Source organism: Nomascus leucogenys, chromosome 8 (assembly GCF_006542625.1).
Source record: "Nomascus leucogenys isolate Asia chromosome 8, Asia_NLE_v1, whole genome shotgun sequence".
NCBI lineage: Eukaryota > Metazoa > Chordata > Mammalia > Primates > Hylobatidae > Nomascus > Nomascus leucogenys.
Genome location: NC_044388.1, coordinates 77,653,056 through 77,675,464, shown reverse-complemented (window position 1 = coordinate 77,675,464; position 22,409 = coordinate 77,653,056). Strand labels below are relative to the sequence as shown.

Genomic DNA, 22,409 nt, shown 5'->3' with positions numbered 1-22,409 from the left:
GGAAGGATCCTTTGAGGCCAGTTCAAGGCTGCAGTGTGCTATGATCACTCTTTAAATCGCCACTACACTTAACCTGGGCAATGTAGCAAGACCCTGTTTCAAAAAAAACTTCTTTAAAAATACAAAAAGAGCATGTTTCAAAGTCACGGCATCCAATGATCTGCTCTGCTTCCCACCCCAGCCCTCAGCCCTGGGCATTTTCCTTATTGGAATGTGTCCAAACCACCTTACCCCTCATCTTCTCTACCCAGATTCCTTCACTTGTCCCTCAGTTGTGACCATGGCACTTGAATCTGATACCTAGACCATCAGGGAAATTAAAGAGCACTTCCAGAAAAGGAGTTAACTGGAAGAAATGAGAACTAGGTAAGGATGTAACACTCTTATTTTGGTCAGAACAATTAGAGGTAGGTGAGTTTCATTTTAAAATTAGTTTCAGCACCTACACATATTGTTCCCTTTGCCCGTCCTGTCCCCCCAGCCCCTCCCTGCCCCCAGGTGGATTTTTTTTTTTTAAATCACCACCTTACCCACTTCTCTCCAAGGTCAGGCCACCACACTGCCATTGCCAGTGCCTTGCTCTGTGCTCAAGGAATCAGCTTCCAGCTCTTCCCCACAGCCAAGCCAAACTGGCAGATGGAGTTTCCAACTTGGGAGGCAGGTCCAGGGAGCAGCACAAGATTATGCAGGCCCTTGGAGAGCAACTGGGTAGACTGAAAAGCAAAATCTCATGCATGTGCGTAGCTCAAAGACAGAAAAGGAAGGCGGGGGAAGGCAGAAGGGAATGATTTGAGGGGAACAACCAATTAACTGTTAATAGAAGGTTTGGTTTAAAACAAAGTACTAGTCAAAGAAGGGCTGGCAAAGAGCCATTACCCTCTTTGGTTTCAACCTTAATAACATAAAGAAAAAGAACACATATTTAGAGGCATGAATATGACAAATTTTTTATTTCAAAAATCTCAAGTTGTAACCAGCATAGCACCACTGACATGGATGCCTTGACAGAACTTTATGATCTGTTCACCAGAAAAGATTCTACATGATCACGCCAGACTATAATTAAGGCTAACCAATCAAAATTCAGGTACCCAAAACCAGTTATAATCCAGGTAGAAACTACAGATCATAGGAACCCTGGGACTGGTTTTCCAGGGAACCCTGGAATTATTTTTTAAGTGCTACAGCATGTACAAGGACACTGGCCCACAAGCTTGCTTCTCACACGTAGAAACTGACCGACTAAGAGGTAGATGAGAGATTCCAGGTTCCATCTAGCAGTGGAGAGGCATGTATCAGAGATAAGCCCCAAAAGCAAAGTCCACTTATGCTTCAGCAGAGATGAGCGGGCAGGCTCCTGGCACCACCTCCTCCAAATGGAAGGTAAGGAAGGCTGCACCGCTCTGCCTTTGTCACTGGCTCCTCTCCCTGGGTCCGGGCGGGGCCTCGTTTTCTCCAGGCTAACCCACTGTGTCCCAAAGTTAATCTCACAAGACACTGGTCCCTACATCATGTAAAAGGTGGATGGGGAGCCTCCTAACACCATGTCAACATGACTGCTAACAAGGAGCCACACACACAATTGAATTTCACAGGACCTCATATCCTCCAGTGGGCTCTTTCCCACATCTACTTGAAAGGAATCACGGGTTTCCCTTTGGGCTTTTCTTCCTGGGAATCAGGAAGATGCCAAGGGAGATGCCAAGCCCCCCGGAACATGAAATTATCCACACATGTATAACTGCACACTAGATTAACAGGAGAGAAAACACGCTCATTTTTGTTTCCAGCTACACATACTTAGCTTTCTAAACACAAAAACTGAATAATTTATCTGATTTATGCATGATGGTTTGGTATGTCTAAAAAAGCTATATAAAACAAAATGAACTCATGTTCGTGCATGAATTAAACTGACTTCATGAGTTCTAGGGAGACGCATTAACCTGTGCTGTTCCCCTGGACGTACACTTGGCCTCATACAGGTGCCACTAACAGCCCCGATGGCACAGTGTCAGAGGACAGCAAGGTGAGGCTGGGGAAGTGAGGCTGTAGGGCCCAGAGAGGCCCTGGGCAGTGACCCGAGTGCCTCCAACAGTCTCAGATGCTACTTGATTACTTCTGTGCTATGGGCTGCCAACTCTTATATAGCCTAGAAAATATTTACCCATGAAGACTAGCATGTTTGGATTTCAAACAATTTTAAACATTTGGTATCAGATTGGGGGAGCAACAAATAATAAAATTTAGGGTCTGTACTGTTAAAGTATAGTATATAACAGTAATAAAACCCATGTGGGGCATTTTTGGTTAATCTGTCATCGAAAACAGTCATCTAAACCTGGGAGAGCTGCTTTATGGGGAGGGGAGAGAAGAAATGGAGAACAGGCTTGTCCTCGGGTAGGATGTGTCAGCCTAGACTGGCCCTCAACATCTGGATGGAGCAACAGGTAAATGTGCCATGGAAGACCCCACAAAACATGACTCCACATCATCAGAACAAAGACAAACACAAGCTCTTTTCTGACTTCCTAACGTGGAACTGTAACATCTGTAGTACAAGTTGGTTAAAATACTGCTCAAACAGCACATAGGGAAACAATACCTTGTCACTCTCTACAAGTACATACTCCATTTACAATTTGGTTTTTAAACCAGAAAAAACTGTTAAAACATCTATCCAACAGTGATGTATTCAAAAGTATATACATCTAACAGTCCAAGAGAATGCTCACTCTTGACCCAGTGTCAGCACCAAAGTGCAGTGTCTGTGACTGCAAATCAGGTAAAAAAAAATACAGTACTTTCTGAGGTCTAGGACTAGCTCATGATACACTTTAAAGCATTTGTGGCAGACAGGTGTGTCCTCAAAGGCCTTCCTTTAAGACAGGCACCAAATCACCACTGGTTACATACACATAAGTGCATTTTGCATCACTGTACAGGGATATAATCCCATCAGAAGGTATAGGAGATTTAAATGCTACAGTTTTACAAAAATTGCTAAAAAATTTTTTTTGCACTTCAATTTTTAAATTTTTAAATGTGCCACTTTTAACATCAATTACAAACTACTTTCTGACTGCATTACTCAACCCTAAGGAAGAACCTGGTTTCAGGGATTGCATCCCTTTCCCAAGACGTGCACTTCACTCAGAAATGCAGCAGCACAAATACTACATGTTACTTCTCCGGTTATTAGTTGCTAAACTGTTTAAGAGCCACTGGGCAGCTGGAAGCCTCGAACCCCAAGGCATTAACTGCTTACCAAAAGAAATTCAGTCCGACAACTGGCCTCAGCGTTGTCTTGTAAGGACAAACAGCTAGAGCAAAGTGCTGGGAAGATTGCTGCTCTGCCAGCGCAGGCAGGTAGTCTTTGAGTGCTTATACAGGTGGCTGGACTGACTAAACCTCTTGCCACACTTCAGGCAGGCGTAAGGCTTTTCACCTGTGTGAACACGGATGTGCTTCTTGCAATCTGTCAAAGTCAGAAAAGTTTTGCAGCAGATTTTGCAGGCATACTTGCGAGCTCCCTCTACAACCAAAACATTGTGCTCTGATAAGGCCTTCTTGCACTTTGACAGAACATCTGCAGATGCCCTGGTCAACTGTGGAGGGCCAGGCTGGGAAGGATGGCCATTTTCAAATGAGGACGTAGCTCCATTCATCATTAGCTGGGAACTGGTAGAATTTTCTGGGATCTGTGAGCTCCTGACGGAAGTTACAACTGGCATTTTGGGAGCTATGCGGCGGTAGTATGGAAAGTTACTGGCTCCTCCCCTTGGGGAACCTATCATTACCCTGGAGAAGGAGGAGTGGAGGCCCAAACCAGACCTGGAAAAGTCCATCCCAAACTGTTCTCCTCCTTGGTAGCCTGAAGTCTGCACACACGGCAGGCCTATCACCTCCTGCATAGGCCTGACGAAGTGGGAGTCTGCAGGTTCACTAAATGGGTTCTCTACATGGGAGCCAGGGGCAGAGGAGGGCCCACCTGCAGGCCCAGCCTCTGGACTCAACAAATAGGGGGCCTCACTCTCCAGCCTGCAGTCACTAGTGGTGTTTGGAATATTATCATCATTGTTCTGATTTGCAGTGAAGTTATTTCCTCTGCTCTTGTTAAGAAAATTTGAAATACTAAAAGTGGACTTATGCTCTAGGTTATTTGTGACTTCCAAAATATGGATATCACCTACCCTGTCTGTGCTAGACTGGGGATCTGAAAAACTCCTATCACTGCTTTCAGGGCTGAGGTCTATCTTCTCGGCACTGACCACAACTCCTTCCACTTCCACAGACTCGCTGCCTTCTGCTTGTGAGGTCACATCACTCACTTCATCCTGAGGCTCAGGCGAGCTCAGGGGTTCAGATTTAACCACCACTCTCATGTGCTCCTTCTCACCAAGGCCAACCTCAGGATTTTCACACTGAAAACTACTTTTCTCAGTTGCAGCTTCCTGATCAAAACTAGTCTCAACCTGAGTTGCACGAGAGGCCATGGACAACTGTGCCATGTTGCCAGCACTGTTATCAGACTGGCTAGGCACCTGGGCATCTTCTTGAGTGCCAAAAGACTGATCAAACATGATCGCACTGTCTTCCTGGTTATCAGTCATTCCATCAGCTTTAGGATTATCCACAATTTTCAGAGAATCTGGTGAAAAGAACTCCTCCCGAGAATGAACCCCTGAAGGCCCATTCTCCGGTGTAACATCTGAAATGGCAGACTCATCCATGGAGGGTCGGAGGCGCTGCCTGGCCCGCTCCTCTGCAGACTGCTTGCGCTTATGAAGGCGTCTCATGGGGAAGGGCGTGCGCTGATCCAGGTTACTGCGCATAGAAGAGCTCATGGGGGCTGGCTGCTCCTCGCCATTCTGGCTGGAATTGAGGGCTGAGCTCACGATGCTTAGTCCCAGCTGCTGTAGCATAAAGGAGCGCTGCATGCGGGCGCTCTGCTCCTGAACGCGCTCACTGGGGGGAGACATGGGCAGCGTCCTTGTCGTTAAGTAATGTTTACATGCCTTAACAACAGAGTTCAAATGCAGGTGAGAGGCTGCCAATAAGACATCCATAACATTGCTCTCCCCCAGCATGAGGGTGGAGGTATACATCATGTCAATCAGTGCAGCAAAGGCCTCTGCTGTCACCACCTCGCTATCCAGCTGGATCATGTTCATGGTCTGATCTCCTTCTGCCACTGAGAACAGGGCTCGGAAATGCGTGCTGCATGCTGCCAGCACGGAGCGGTGGGCTTTAAAGTGTCTATTTCCCACTACAATGACACAATCACAGAGCTGGCCATGAAGTCTCTGGTAGTTCAGCTGCTGGAAGATTTGTTCAAAGTGACCAGGAAAATCCATGATCCTACAGGAAAACAAAGAAAATGTTTAGACCTAGAAAAGCTTCAAAGTCAGAACACAAAGGGTATGATGAAAGGAGTGGAATGGATGGCCAAGCTTGGACCTTTGAAGCCTGTGATATCTCTGATAATGGGCACATACACTAAGAGCTTGTCATATAAGAAGCAAATGCCAATTCAGCCATCAGCCCAGGAGGCATGCACACATGTGGGCCCAGCTACCGACAGGCTCCCCTTTACTCTTCGTATAAGCCATGTATAACACTAAGGGTCTAAGTTAGTAAAGCCCAGTGTGTGAGTGATGGCGTATCTATCCTACAGAAGTTTGTTAGAGTTCTGCATTCCCTAAGGATGAGGAATGAATGCCAAGAAATTCCAAAGTCTTAGGAACCTTAAATAAGTGAAAAGGGCAAATCAGTATTAGTGTGGAAGATTTCCGGTTATAGATGGTAGCAGATTGCACACATGCATTTGCCCCCTGCTCTTTCCTGAAACCCCACTAAAATGACACGAAGCCAGGCATGGTGGCTCACGCCTGTAATCCCAGCACTTTGGGAGGCTGAGACGGGCAGATCACCTGAGGTCAGGAGTTCAAGACGAGCCTGACCAACATAGTGAAACCCTGTCTCTACTAAAAATACAAAAAATTAGCCAGGCGTGGTGGTGCGTGCTTGTAATCCCAGGTACTCAGGAGGCTGAGGAGGTGGAGGTTGCAGTGAGTTGAGATCGCACCACTGCACTCCCAGCCCGGGCGACAGAGCGAGACTTCATCTCAAAGAAAAAAAAAAAAAATTAAACTTTTTGTTTAAACTTTAAAGGTGTAAACCCACAAGGAAAAAGAGAATGAGAAGGCCTTCAATAGCATTTTGGAAGCTGGGGAGAGGTAAATGAGTGCTAACTGACTCAGCACACCCCAAAAGCGAAAATCCTAAACTGGGCAGCGGATAAAACAACCTAACATATATAAATCTCATTCCCAAAGGCCAAGGAACTGGTTGCCCTTGCCAGGGGAAATGGAATGAAGGTGTGGCTAAGGCAGGAGGCCTGGCTGAAAGTCTATCCAATTAAAAAAAACAAAAAAAACACCAGGATGTGGTGGCTCATGCCAGTAATCCTACAGCACTTTTGGAGGCTGAGGTGGGAGGACTGCCTGAGCTTAGGAATTTGAGACCAGCCTGGGCAATAAGGTGAAACCCTGTCTCTACCAAAAATACAAAAAATTAGCCAGCCGTGGTGGTATGTGCCTCTGGTCTCAGCTACTCAGGAGGCTGAGGTGGGAGGATCACTTGAGCCTGGGAAGTCAAGGCGAACTGTCACTGGGCCACTGCACTCCAGCCTAAGCAACAGAGCAAGGCCCTGTCTCAGAAAATAAAATAAAATAAAAATAAATGAATGAATAAGAGAAGGAATTAATCAGGTCCAATATCTTGACTACAGAAAGAGAAAAGGAAGAATACAGAGGGTGAAAATGATGTAAGAAATGGTTTTTTGTTTTGGTTTTGAGACAGAGTTTTGCTCTGTTCCCCCAGGCTGGAGTACAGTGGTGCAATGTCGGCTCACTGCAACCTCTGCCTCCCGGGTTCAAGTGATTCTCCTGCCTCAGCCTCCTGACTAGCTGGGATTATAGGTGCACGCCACCACGCCCGGCTAATTTTTGTATTTTTAGTAGAGATGGGGGTTTTACCATGTTGGTCAGGCTGGTTTCGAACTCCTGACCTCAGGTGATCCACCCGCCTTGGCCTCCCAAAATGCTGGGATTACAGACATGAGCCACTACGCCTGGCCAAGAAATGGTATTTTTTAAATTTTGAGAACTGAAGAAATTTGCTTATTAAGACTAACAAGGCCCAACAAGTACTCAACAATATGAAGATACACATCCCCCCACTAGGCTGATATCAGGAATAAAATTGGCATTCGTCTTTGCCACAGCAGCACTAAAAGCTAGAAGATGATTGTTTCTTCAAAATTATCCAAGAAAATAATATCCAACTTAGAATTCCACACCCAGCTAAACTATTAATCAATTAGGATAAACTAAGGCATTTTCAGATAACCCAAAGGTTTATCCTTTCTCAGGAGGCGACTAAGATTGTAGGAAACAGGAGACCCACCAGAGAAGACAGTCAAAGGGAATCCCAAGGATGATGATGAAGCTCCAGATGACAACTAGGCAGCAGGCCTGGAGAGCAAAAGCAGTCAGACTGGAGCAGGAAGGACTCCAAGGAGTGGGTCTCCAAGGGGAGTGGAAAAAAAGGAATGGATAGATAACCTGATGTGATTGGGAGTGCTTAGAATTTACCAGTTCTATCCAAGTGTGAAGATAGGTCATTAAATAAACAAGTTTTTAAATGGATCAATGATTAACTCCAGGGAAAAAAAAAAAGGTTGTTTACTTATAGGACACAATATGTAGTTCATTTGTAGACAATATTTACACAGTCATAAAATATGTACACTAAACCAAATGTGAGATATTGGGAGGATGAGAGAAAGCAACTTTGCTTGGGGGGAGAGGGTAGAGGAGATGAGGTATAATAAAGTTAAATCTTCACTTTCCTTATTAATCTAGAAATACAGTCTGAAATAGGTTATCTCAAAAAATAGTAATTTGGCATGTTATTTAGAAGTACAGAAGTCGGTCGAGCATGGTGGCTCTCGCCTGTAATCCCAGCGCTTTGGGAGACCGAGGTAGGTGGGTCCCTTGAGCCCCCCGGAGTTCAAGACCAGCCTGGGCAACATGACGAAACCCCATCTCTTACTAAAAATACAAAAACAATTAGCCAGGCATGGTGGTGTGTGCCTGCAGTCCCAGCTACTTGGTAGGCACAGGGGGATCAGTTGAGCCCGGAGTCGGAAGTTGCAGTGAGCATAGATCACGTCACTGCACTCTAATCTGGGAGACAGTGAGACCCTGTCAAAAAAAAAAAGAGAAATATGGAAGTCAATAGTGGAAGAAATAGCTGAAATAATTGAAAGTGGTTGCCTCTGAGGAGTGGGTAATTGATGGGGAAAAGGATGGGACAGGGGACTGCTATTTTGTTGTTGTTTCTTTTTACCTATAAGCCTTATGGAACTATAGGCTGGGTGTGGTAGCTCATGGCTGTAATCCTAACCCTTTGGGAGGCTGAGGCGGGTGGATTGCTTGAGCTCAGGAGTTTGAGACCACCTTGGGCAACATGGCAAAACCCCATCTCAACTAAAAATACAAAAAGTAGCCGGCCATGGTGGTGAGTGCCCGCCATGTAGTCCCAGCGTACTTGGGAGGCTAAGGTGGGAGGATTGCTTCAGCCCAGGAGGCAGAGGTTACACAGAGCGAAGATCACTGCACTGCACTGCAACCTGGGCGACAGAGCAAGTCTCTGTCTCAAATAAATACATAAAAATGTACACATATACTTATAAAATTAAATTAAAAAAAGGTAGATCTGTGATATTCTAAAGGGATATACCAGAGATCTTTGCAAATCTCCAAAATTCATAAATACCATCATGGCATTTCATAAGAAGGCAGCATGGGTGCCAAGTGGCTCCCCAGGCCCAACTACTTGCTCTGATGTCCAAGCCGTACAGCCTTACAGGCCAAAGTTGGTCAGGATCCTGGGAAATAACTGAAATGGCAAACTAAGTCCACAAAACTCAAGGGTCTACTGTGGCGACAGACTATTATGCTATTCAGCTATACTTGGAAAGTTAACTATTGGAAAAGCAAAATGCCTCAAAGCAGCAGACACGTGATGGCCATATTGTTTTGCCTATGTTGAGCTTTCATGAATTTTCAACAACAAAATAGATCACTGAAACACATACTTTCCCACTGAGGTGTCTGCTCTTTGCTATCATGTATGAGAGATCAGATCTCCAAAGATGCAGCCACTGCCACATCCCTTCTTGCTTTACCAAGCTTTCCTGCAGAAAGCAGAGAGCCAGCAGTGGCAGGCAGCAGCACACACATCCCAGGTCCCCACCCAACTCACTCAGGGCCCACAGAGCTAAAGGCTTTGGGGAGATTAAATGAAATGCAATTACTGCTCATAAGTCTATAGCCCTGCCTTAGAAAGTACACGCATATATGAATAAGTGCCAAGTTCCAGAGGGGTGATTATTTTGTAGCAGTAACAGGGAAGAAACATTCTGGTTTGAGGAATAAAATAAACAGGGAATTGTGGTGGGAAGTTGTACAAGCCTCAGAGTCGCTCTTCTAAGTGACCATGGAAGCTTGGGCCCAACAGGCAAAAACAAGGAACACCAGACACTCAGCGTTATTGCTTTCTCTTCTACAGTGGGGAAGAGACCCAGTGTGTTAGTCTGTTTTCAATTGCTATAAAGAAATACCCAATGATTTATAAAGGAAAGAGGTTTAATTGACTCACAGTTGTGCATGGCTGAGGTGGCCTCAGGAAACTTACAATCATGGTGGAAGGCAAAGGGAAAGCAAGGACCTTCTTCACATGGTGGCAGAAGAGTGTGAGTGTGTGAAAGAGAAACTGTCACTTACAAAACCACCAGATGTTGTGAGAACTCACTATCACGAGAACAGCATGGGGGAAACCACTCCCAGGATCCAATCACCTCCTTCCCTCCATGTGGGGATTACAATTTGAGATGAGATTTGGGTTGGGACAAAGCCAAGCCATATCACCCAGCATTGTAGTAACAGCCTCACTGGTGATAGTAACAGAGGTAATGGTAGTGGTAATAAAATATATATTTTTTACTGTGCTTTTTTTTTTTTGAGACAGGGTTTCACCCTGTTGCCCAGGCTAGAGTACAGTGGCATGATCATAGCTCACTGCAGCCTTGAACTCCTGGCTTCAAGCAATCCTCCTGCCAGCCTGGGATTACAGGTATAACAGTAACTACTGAGAGTCTGACAGTCATTATGCTAAGTACTTTTAATTTACATTATTTCTAATCTTCAAAACAACAGTGGCAGGTGGGAATTATTTTCCTGACTTAATAGATGAGGGGGGCCATAAAAGACTGACTTCACAAATAAATAGTATTTCAACCAGGCATACTGATTTAAAAGGACAGCAATATTCTGCTCAATGCTTTTTTTTTTTTTTTTAAATAAGCAACAGAACTTATATGAGAAAAATAGCTTACTTAAAAATTATGGGGCTGGGCATGGTGGCTCATATCTGTAATTCCCAGTACTTTGGAAGGCCAAGATGGGAAGATTACCTGAGCCTAGGAGTTCGAGACCAGCCTAGACAATATGGCAAGCCCTCATCTCTAAAATAAATAAATAATTTTTTAAAATTGTGGTCCCAGAAACACCATTTTGAGGAAATTTTCCAAGAGCCAGGGGACCTTTGAAAAGAGGCTACTGAGGTAGCTAAACACAACCCCAACAAAGATAAAAGGTTTAAGTAATACTGGAAGACAGGCAAACAGTACATACATCTTTTAACTTCCCATCAGCCTAGAGATCCTCAGCTCTACACTAGATCCCCCATCGTAGGCCTTGAGACCAACTCAAGTTCTCCACACTCCTCTCAAAACACTTTAGGGATGTTGGAACTTCCTGTTATACCTTGTTGGCAGACCATCTTCAGGCAATACAGAGGCTAATGTCTGCATCATAACTATGATTCCACCTTGGGAAAGTGGGACTCACAATTTGCAGGCTATCCAAATGTGAAGGGGGGAAGGGGTGCTCAAAAGATTCTGCGGAGCTGCAAATGACAGATGTCCACCATAGCATCCCTCTGACAAATAGGGCCCTTCTACATATTAATCCACGTGACTTTGGAAATGCATAGTTTTACTGAGTAAGAGGTGATCTTCCTGGAAATGAAAGAAAGAACCAAACAACAGAAGGACAGATGAGTTGGTGTTACACTGTAACATCTTCAACTAGCAATTTATTAAGTCCTGATTACTCTGCCATGGACAGCTAAGGAAGTAGGGTAAATTTTATTTAAAAAAGAACTCTAAAGAAATTAAAACAGAAAATTTAAAACTATTTGTCAACTTATTTAAAAATAGTAATAAACGATTACAGCCGGGCACGGTGGCTCACGCCTGTAATCCCAGCATTTTGGAAGGCCGAGGCGGGTAAATCACGAGGTTGAGAGAGCGAGACCATCCTGGCCAACATGGTGAAACCCCGACTCTGCTAAAAATACAAAAATTAGCTGGGCGTGGTGGTGTGGGCCTGTAGTCCCAGCTACTCGGGAGGCTGAGGCAGGAGAATTGCTTGAACCCAGCAGGCAGAGAGTGCAGTGAGCCAAGATCACACCACTGCACTCCAGCCTGGTGACAGAGCGAGACTCTGTTTCAAAATAAATAAATAAATAATAAACAATTACATGTTACCATAACATTTTAATAAATAACTGGGCCGGGCACAGTGGCTCACACCTGTAAAACTAGCACCTTGGGAGGCCTAGGTGGGAGGATCAATTGAGCCCAGGAGTTCAAGACCAGCCTGGGCAACACAGTGAGATTCTATCTCTATAACAAAAAGAAAAAAGTTATTTAAAAAATAAATATTTTCCAAAAACATAAGAGGGGTATTGTTTTATATTTCGGCATTAAGAGAAGACAACTGGATTCTCATATTTGCTTCTGCATTCAGGCTTGTGATATCACACATTGCATGGCCTCTGGAAAACTCCACTCTACATTCATGAAAGAATGAGTAAAAAAAGGCCTGGTGCGGTAGCTCACGCCTGTAATCCCAGCACTTTTGGAGGTCTAGGTGGGTAGATCACTTGAGGCCAGGAGTTTGCGACCAGCTTGGCCAACATGGTGAAATCCTGCCTCTACTAAAAATGCAAAAATTAGTCAGGTGTGGTGGTGCATGCCTGTAGTCTCAGCTACTCGGGAGGCGAGGCATATGAGAATTGCTTGAACCCAGGAGGTGGAGGTTGCAGGGAGCCAAGACTGTACCACTGCACTCTAGTCTGGGTGATAGTATGAGACTCTCAAAAACAAAAAAAAAGAATGAGTAAAAATGATATAGGAATTAAAGAGAAATCAGGCAGATAGTGAGGGTAAGAAGCCCTCGGTAAGGTTTTCCTTTTAATGAAAAGCAGCCCCAAGTGATTCTTCTTTCTAACAAAGAGCAGCCTGTAAAATCGAGCTGCAGACATAGATGCCAGCAGTGGTGCCAATCACGTTCAAAATGGTGGCTTCATCTTCCCTTCTCTTTTTCAGCAATGTGTACAGTAAGCAGCAGACAATGGGGCAGGCCAAGGGGAAAGCCAATTTGCATAATAAGATTAGGGTGGAATGGCCAGCCTTCCCCATGTGCTATATAAACGTCACACGTGATCAAACCAATCTGTGGGCCCTACGTAAATCAGACACCACCTCCTCAAGCCTGCCTATAAAATCTGGCAAATTCTGCCACCCGCTGGTCGTTTCCTTTCAGAAGCTCCTGTGTCTCACTAGAGGGAGAGCTGTTTTCCCTTCTCTTTGTTGCTTTCTTTGGCCTATTAAACCTCCACTCCTAAACTCGTGTGTGTCTGTGTCCCAAATTTTCTTGGCCCGTGACAACGAACCCCAGGTATTTACCCCAGACGACGAAGCTGCTTCAAAAAAAAGCAAGTAAGTCTTTATATCATTATAAAAAGTTCTGACCTCACAGATGCCTTGAAAAAGTCTGGGGGGCCTATATAGGTCACTGGACTATACTTTGTGAATTGCTGATCTAACAAAAATTTTACTTATATTTGGAAGATAGAAGAATGAGTAATATGCATTGAGCAAAACTGGCAGAATTACAAGGAGAAATTAACAAATTCATAAAGAACGGTATTACCTTTAACCAAGGAGATGTCAATAGATAATGCCTAAACTGAAATTAAGAATTAGCTCCTGCCTGGTGCGGTGGCTCACACTTATAATCCCAGCACTTTGGGACATCATCTGAGGTCAAGAGTTCAAGACGGCAGATCACCTGAGGTCAAGAGTTCAAGACCAGCCTGGCCAGCATGGCGAAACCCCGTCTCTACTAAAAATACAAAAATTAGCCAGGCATGGTGGCACGCACCTGTAATCCCAGCTACTCAGGAGGCTGAGGCAGGAGAATCGCTTGAACCTGGGAGGCGGAGGTTGCAGTGAGCCGAGATCGCACCATTGCACCCCAGCCTGGGCAACAGAGCAAAACTCCATTTCAAAAAAAAAAAAAAAAAGAATTAGCTCCAAGCATATTATTTAATATATACATGTGATTACCAAGAGAATTAGCTAAGAGTTGAAAATGGTAGTCTTGGAGAAGAGAAAATGGAAAACAGGAACCTGGGCAACATGGTGAGACCCCCGTCTCTACCAAAAATACAAAAAAATAGCCGGGTGTGGTGATGCACAACCTATAGTCCCAGCTACTCAGGAGACTGAGGTGGGAAGATAGCTTGAGCCCGCAGGGTTGGAGGTTGCAGTGAGCTGAGATCATACCACTGCACTCCAGCTTGGGTGACAGAGTGAGACCCTATCTCCAAAAAAAAATTTAAAAAGAAAAGAAAATGGAAAGCAGGGAAGGTAAGGCCTGGTGTTTGTCTTAAATCTTGTAGAACTACTGACTCGTTAAATGATGTTCACTAGCTAGGCACAGTGGCTCACGACTACAATCCCAGCATTTTGGGAGGCCAAGGTGGGTGGATCACTTGAGGCCAGGAGTTTGAGACCAGCCTGACCAACATGGTGAAACCCTGTCTCTACAAAAATACAAAAATTAGCTGGGTGTGGTGGCACAGGCCTGTAATCCCAGTTATTTGGGAGGCTGAGGCACAACAATTGCTTAAACCTGGGAGATGGAGACGGCGCTGAGCCAAGGTAGTGCCACTGCACTCCAGCCTGGGCGACAGAGTGAGACTGTCTCAAAAAAAAAAAAAAAAAAAAAAAAAAAAAAAAAAAAAAAGACAGATGTGCACTTAGCAAATTTACATATACTTTTGGTAAGATGATAAATGTATAAAGAAAGCCTGAATAGACTATAACCACACATGTACAATTAGAAAAAAACTGTCATTATCACCTCCTAAAAAGCTTTTTATCCTTAAAAGAGTTTTTAAGGATAATTTGCTGGGTAGGGGGCCAGTGAGTTAGGAGTGCTGATCGGGTTGGCTTAGGGATGAAATCTAGGGAGTTGAAGCTGTCCTCTTATGCTGAGTCAGTTCCTGGGTGGGGGATACAGAACTGGTTGGCAGGTCTAGGTGGGGCCATCCAGTTGTCAGAAATGCAAAAGCCTGAAAAGACATCTCAAAAGGCCGATCTGAGGTTCACAATAGTGATGTTATCTTCAAGAGTAATTGGGGAAGTTGCAACTCTTATGACCTGCCTAATGATGGCTGGTAATATTTAGAATCCCAGCCCCTCTCATTCTAACTTGGTGGCTGGTGGCCTTTCATTTGTTTTACAAGAACAGTTTAGCTTTAAACTGTAAACAAAATTCCTTCCCAAGGCTAGTTTGGCCTACGCACAGGAATAAACAAGGACAGTTTAGAGGTTAGAAGCAAGATGGGGTCAGTTAGGTCTGATATCTTTCGCTGTCATAATTTTCTCAGTTGTGATTTTGCAAAGGCAGTTTCAATTGCACTGAATGAATTTTAAGATAAGCTATTTAAAATATCTAGTAACAGAAGCATAACTCACAGGAAAAATGGGGTCACGAGTTAAACCAAATGCAGCTGACATACTAGCATCATTTTGATCCATGTTTTGGCCATCCCCCAAACCCAAAAGTCAATATTCCAAGAATTAGTTGGAAATAGCAGTGTATATCACTATTAATATGAAGCTCAAAAGTGATTCCAAAGACTATGAATACAAAGGAGGCTTAGATTCATACTGTTTTAATTAGGGTTCCCCAGAAGCAAATCATAAGAGAAAGATTCAAGTGCAAGTGACTTATCAAGAAGTCCCCAGGAGAAAAATGGGAGTAAGGAGCAGGAGAAGGAAGTAGCAGCCAAGCAAAGGTATAATATGGGGCAAAATCCCAGCCTTAGTGTGTTCTAGCAGGGGTGCTCTGGAGTATAAACAATGCCTCTGAGTTTGAGCCACCTCAAGGCAAAGGTGCTGGTCTTTCATAGCCCTGCAGTCACTCAGTCAATGACTAAAAGCCTCCCTAGGGCAATGTAAACTGCCAGGCACTTCTAGTTCTCTGGGCCCATGCATAAAGTGATGCCAGTCACCCAAAGGTAGTCCTCAAGAGTCACAGATGCAAGCTGTTAAGCACACAATAACTATAGGATGGGTGCACAGAACCAGTAACAGGGATCAAGGGGATCTGGTCGGAGCTACACAGTACCTGCTACACACACCTGGTGATACTAAAAAATAAAGTAACATGTAACCATATGGATAAACAGATGCTACTATTAGTAAGGAATATTCTTGTATATTTACATCATATATGTTGCACTGTCAATCCCCTACCCCTGTCCCATAACCATTAATTAGGTGAACAAGAAATCTCTATTCCTTCATTGGATTCTAAGATGCCACATGTCTGTCTGTCTGTCTGTCTGTCTCTCTCTCTCTTTAAATAGTGACAGGATCTTGCTCTGTCATCCAGGCTGGAGTGCTGGCACAGTTATAGCCTTGAACTCCTGAGCTCAAGCAATCCTCCCACCTCGGCCTCCCATTAGCTGGGACTACAGGCACAGAACACCACATGCAGCTTTTTTTTTTTTGTAGAGACAGGGTCTCCCTATGTTGGCCAGGCTGGTCTTGAACTCTTGTGCTCAACGGATCCCCCCACCTCAGCCTTCCAAAGTGTTGGGATTACAGGTGTGAGCACCATGAAGTTTTCAGATCTGTTACACAGCACTAAGTAACTGTAACGGTGTGAAACTTTTTACCATTTCCCCACAAATCAACATTCAAATACTATCTCCACCTTTTCGGGGAGAGGGAGTCCATCTATGTCTTTGGAGGAAATCACTTCCCACTCATTCTTAGTCCATGTAGTACAGATCGAACAGCCCCAAACACCTGAGTTCACCAGGAGACAGAGGATCCAGGGAAACCCAGTCAACTTCGTACCCACTTTCCTTGATTACAGTGATTGTTTCAGACATGGGTATGTGACCCAAGTTCTGCCAATGGAGTCTGCCTGTGGGCTTTTGCTGGTACTATCAAGAAAGAGACTATTTTCACCCAGATTACAAACTGTGAGGGAGCTATAAATCTAGCACTGAGAGTGACCATTTTTGCCTGTTTGAGAATGAAGCCAACACAGAAGAAAGTGATACCAAAAACAGTGTCCATAAGGTATCAAGACTCCGGAATCCAGGCACAACTAAAGTTGGCACCACCTTAGGACTTGTTTCATGAGCCAGCGAATTCCCCTTTTACCTTAACGTGGTTTGTGTTGGATCTCTGCCACACAGTCAAACACGAAGTTCAAATTACATCTCCCAGGAAAACCTATATAATACAGCTATCTCAAAACCTTTAGAACTTTTTTGGATCTAGAGGGAATATTTTAAAAATTCAGTTCATTTGGGGGATATAAAATTTGCTATTATCTGCTCTGATGGAAGGGAATCATGAATCAAGATCATTCTTACTCAGAACTCTCAAGTAATTCTAGCAAAGTCAGAGGGCCAGTCTAAAAGCCTTAACAGAGCTCAGGCTGAGTAAATAAGAGTTTTACCCAAAGCTGCCTGTCTGAAGCCTTCTAACCAAGGAAAAAGGCTTCAGGTCTCTTTAAAAGGCTCCAAAATGTGACAATATGAGTCAATATAGCTGGAGGAGAGTGTGGCAAGCAATCTATTGATGTATAACTGTGTCTGACTCAAAGCAAGTGTAAAGTTCAGTGTTTGTTATCTGCAGGAACAAATATTTAGGAATTTATAATTAAGAAAATACACTCACATTACTGCCCATTACATTAACATGAATAATCAAAAGATGACTTTTCTCAATAGATTTCCTTTTCTAATAATGCTTTACTTAGGCTAATAAAAAAGTTCCTTTGTGTCTTCGGAGAACAAGCCAGCACATTTTAAACCATTTAATTTATATACTGATATACCCACATGCCTCTCAATAGTATACTTCATTCATAACAAAAACTGCACCCATACTCAAACATCATCTACTACCATATCAAGTAATTTGCTGCTTGTCTGCCAGGCAGGATCCACACAGTTGTCAACTGCAGAAAGCAAATTAACATTCTAAGGAATCCTTAACATTCAGTAGTGCAATCTAGATAAAACCCTAGCAGATCCTACTTCTTTGTGGGCTGAGCAAAAACAAAAACCCTAGTGATATGGACAGGAGACCAGGAAATGCTGGGTAGAAGAAGGCAGTACCCCAGCTAAGGCCCCACCCTCAAGCCTGGAAACCTGTAGCCCTAAATGGGAACAGGCATTCCTGTTCTTGCGCCCAAATGTTGCCTTTTGGCCTGCCACACCATGCTATCCTGTACGCATATAAACCCCAAACCCCAGGTTCCACAGGCAGATGAGCAGACAAACGAGAACGTGCAGAGGAGAAAAAGAGCAGCGTGACAAAGGAGAGAAGAGAAGGAGCATCTGAATGTCAAGAGCCAGTCAGCTGGGGATGGTCAGAGAGGAGATCAGCCACAGGACAGCCAAACTCCAGGGGAAGATCATCTTCCCACTCCATCCCCTTTCCAGCTCCCCATCCATCCCACTGAGAGCCACCTCCATCATCCAATAAAATCCTGACATACACCATCCTTCAAGTCCGTGTGTGACCCGATTCTTCCTGGATGCCGGACAAGAACCCAAATACCAAGAAGGCACTGAGCTGGTTAACACTTAACCCATCTGCAGATGGCAAAGCTAAAAGGGCACTGTAGCATGCCCAATGGGGCTTCGGGAGCTGCAGGCACCCACCCCTAGATGCCACCATGGGGCCAGAGCCTAAAAGAGCTTGCCCCAGCTCCTGCCCCTCCCTGTCTCTGTGCTCCTCCTCCTGTAAGGGGTTTTAGCAGTGGCGGCAGCCAAACAGATGAGCCACATCATTGTCACGCATCCTGTGAGAGGGGTCAGAGAACTCTCCCATTTCATCAGCAGAAAAATAACTAGACAGAACATTTCCTCCACTTGTAGAGATGATATAGATGAAAACAAACGTCAGAGAGCAGAACAAAGCAAGGACCCACTCAAGTAGCCTAGGTTTTTTTTTTTTTTTTTTAAATACACATGGGGTCTCAACATGCCCAGGCTGCTCTTGAACTCCAGGGCTCAAGCAATCCTCCTATCACGAGGCTTCTGAAGTGCAGGCTAGGATTTTTTTTTTTGAGACAGGATCTCACTCTCTCACCCAGGCTGGAGTACAGTGGTCTGATCACGGTTCACTGCAGTCTTATCTCCCAGGCTCAAGGTGATCCTCCCACCTCAGCCTCCTGGATAGCTGGGACTACATGTGCGTGTCACCATGCCTGGCTAATTTTTGTATTTTTTGTAGATATGGGGTTTTGCCATGTTGCCCAAGCTGGTTTCAAATTCCTGGGCTCAAGCAATCCACCTGCCTCAGCCTCCCAAAGTGCTGGGATTACAGCCGTGAGCCACCCACCCACCTGGCCTAGGCTAGGAATTTTGACAGGGCTCCAACTCAGACAGAGTGGAGTACTGGAACATCCATCCATTGTTCTAATTTGACCAGCAAAGTGGGAGTAGGGGAAGGCTGGAACTAGGTGGGCACAATGATGCCTGGCTTAACCCCAAGAAACCAGACCTGTCAGCATGACTAATGTCATAATATCTCTGGTTCTGCTCTGTCAGGGTTGGCTCAGAAACTGAACAGATTAGTTCTATAAAACAGGAAAATTCCACTAGTGACTAAAAATGAGCATGACTGAGGAAGGCGAGCTAATGCTGGAAGCCCTGACCATCTCTCACCTAACTCTCCAATTCTCCCCACATTGCCACCTTGTTTTTCAGGCCAAAATCCCTAGGGATGAATTGACCTAGAGCTCCGTAACTCAGTTTGAATAAGAAAAGGTATTAGTGCCCTACTTACATTCCTAGTACAAACTCAAATGCTTTTTCTACTAAAACAGCTTATTGAGGGCAGGAACTGTATTTTCTCTCTCTCAAAGTGCCTGACATAAAATACTCAGTAAATTATTTGCTGAATAAACTTTTGCTATATACGGATGATGTATAACATATCACCCAACAATCACTTTTCCAAGAATCACAACTATCTCTAAAATCAGCCAAAAACCAGAACAAAAAGTCTCAGAATATCCAAAATAAAGATCAAAGACTGGATGAAAGATTTTCTCATAGGGAAGTCCCTCAAGCCCTCACACAGTCTTTTGTTTGAAACAAAATTCAAGTTTTTCTAGTTCCCTAACTAACTGAAGCAGCAACTCCAGAATGAGAGCAAGGAGTGGCTGCTTAAATGAGGTTAAGTTGATAGCTGTAGAAAGAGACAGCTGACCCACTAAGGGGGAAAAGAGGCCCAGCAGCTTGGAGCTAGGTAGTATACAGCTCAGGGGACCTCAACAGCCCATAAAGGTACTTGTGTATTTTTTGTGTACAAGTTCATTCATGTAATATGTTTTTTGTTTTGTTTTGTTTTTGAGACAGAGTCTTGCTTTGCCACCCAGGCTGGAGTGTGGTGGTGCAATCACAGCTCACTGTAGCCTCCACTTCCCTAGCTCAAGTGACTCTCCCACCACAGCCTCCCAAATACTGGTACTACAGGCACATGTCACCATGCCCAGCTAATTTTTTATTCTTTGTAGAGATGGGTCTCACTATGTTGCTCTGGCTGGTCTCGAACTCCTGGGCTCAGGTATTCCTCCTACCTTGGCCTCCCAAAGTGCTGAGATTACAAGTGTGAGCCACCATGCCAGCATCATCTAATGTTTTAAAGTGCTTACTTGTTCAAGGTTAAGTGCTGTGGAGCATAGATTTGTATGGGACAGTACTGTCACAGATGTTTAGTGGAAATAAGATATACATGAATAACAATATTACAAAGTAGAAAGCACTAAGTGCCACATACGAGGTGAAAGAACCTCTCAATGGTTTGGAGAAGGCAAAGGTTATTTCTAGCTTCATGGTGGCATTGACAACAGAGCTAGGTCTTGGTTGGATTTGGACAAACCTCTAGACAGAGGTAAAGGTGGAGAAGGGGTTGAGGTGGGTAAAGCAATGTATTCGATTTGGCTGGAAAATAGTAAGGCTAGAAAGGTAGGTATTGGATAGTGACTGCTCATAACTGATGTTAATAATTACAAGTCATCAGAAGGGTTAACCATGAGGCACATACTTTTGTACTAAAGACTATCATCACTTTTGAGATTACTTTCTTAAAAAGTATTTTAGGGTTTTTTTCTTAAGTTTAAGCAGCGCATCAGCCAGAGTCATTGGTTGCAGCAACAAAAATTGATCCTAAACATAAAAGCAATTTACTGAAAGGCTATTAGTTTGATCATGGAATTGATGGGAAGGCTGGATATGTGAGATTGAGCTGGGAAGAAATTAAGCTAGGCAGCGGGAACAATCAGGTCAGAATGCCAAACATCTGTGCTGAACACAGCTACTACTAACCACATGCTCACTCTAATGGAGACCCAGCCTCCCCTTCCCTACATTTGTTATTAAGTCTCGATTCTTGAGTACCTGTTTTCAATATGTGTGATAAAATGGGAAGTATACCTGAAGTTTTCGTCCTGCATTCTGAAATACAAGTTGCCTCAAGAAAAAGCACTTATGCAGTTTTTGAGGTGGCTCAACTAATTGCTTTTCTCATGGGACACTATTTTTACTTGAAAGAACGAATGACAATCTATGGTTATTTAGAAGTATTTGCCATTTTCTTGAAAATGAAGGAAAAAATGAATGAAACAAGCCTGTTATTTTAAATAACTTAGTACTTATTGCCAATAAAAAAGTTTGAGAATTCAGGTGAAAATTAGTATTTTGGAAAACTTGTATGTCACTGTGAGCTTGACAGCTTCCCACATGCTCAAATTCTTCTGACAGATCATTGGTGATATTAATGAAATGTGATTTTTTTACATTGTATAATAAATGTGTCAACATTTGGAAGATCTGCATAACTCTGAAATCAGTATTTTTCAAATGACCATGTAGCCATGTAACAATAATGCTATAAAACAAGGTATGGGTAAAAATTCATTCAAGGTACAAAACATAAGCTAATGTATTTTAATGCAACAGAATATGAAAAGTTCATTAACATAATTTCAGATTCCACATTGCACTAATCACTTAAGAAAATACCACTTGTGGAGTTTTGGTACAGTATCAGAGTAAGAATATCCAAAATTATGTGAAAAAGCTACTGAAATAATCCTCCCTTTCCAACTACATATTTGTGTGATGCTGGAGTTTTTTGGTATATTTTAATCAAAATAGTGTATCACGGCAAAATGAACGCAGAAGCATTTAATAGAATCCAGCTGTCTTCTATTAAACTACATATTAAAGAGATTTACAAAAAATGTAAAACAGGGCATGGGCATGCCGGCCCCTGCTTCTCAGCCTGTAATCCCAGCACTTTGGGGGCCCAAGGCAGAAGGATCACTTGAAGCCAGGAATTAGAGACGAACCTGGGCAACACAATGAGACACTGCCTCTACAAAAATTTTTTAAAAGTATGTGGCTCATGCCTGTAATCCCAATACTTTGGGAGGCCAAGGAGGGAGGATCACTTCAAGCCAAGAGCTGGCGAGCAGCCTGGACAAAATAGCCAGACCTTGCCTCTACAAAAAAAAAAAAAAAAAATGTAGCCAGGCATGGTGGCGTGCACCTGTAGTCCCAGCTACTTGAGAGGCTGAGGTAGGAGGATGGCTTCAGCCCAAGAGGTTGAGGCTGCAATGAGCTGTGATCCTGCCACAACACTCCAGCCTGGGCAATATCACAAGACCCTGTCTCTCAAAAAAAAAAAAAAAAAAAACAAAAACAAACAGCTAGGCGTGGTGGTGAGTGCCTACAGTCTTGGCTACTCAGGAGGCTAAGGCCAGGGAGGACTACTTGAGCCCAGGAGTTCAAGGCTGCTGTGAGCTATGACTGAACCACTATACTCCAGCCTGGGTAACAGTCAGCCTGTCTCATTCATACATACATACAAAAACTAAGTA

The 22,409-nt window shown here is 43.8% G+C and overlaps 1 protein-coding gene across 1 annotated transcript in view; it reads right to left on the bottom strand.

Moving 5' to 3' along the window:
- Positions 1-921: 921 nt before the first annotated feature.
- Positions 922-22,409, bottom strand: part of ZBTB5 (zinc finger and BTB domain containing 5) — a 41,689-nt gene continuing 20,201 nt past the window's right edge. The window contains exon 2 of the mRNA XM_003263317.3: positions 922-5,361. Coding sequence (XP_003263365.1) covers positions 3,324-5,357 — 2,034 coding nt within the window. The 5' untranslated portion in view covers positions 5,358-5,361 and the 3' untranslated portion in view covers positions 922-3,323. The remainder of the gene's footprint in view (positions 5,362-22,409) is intronic.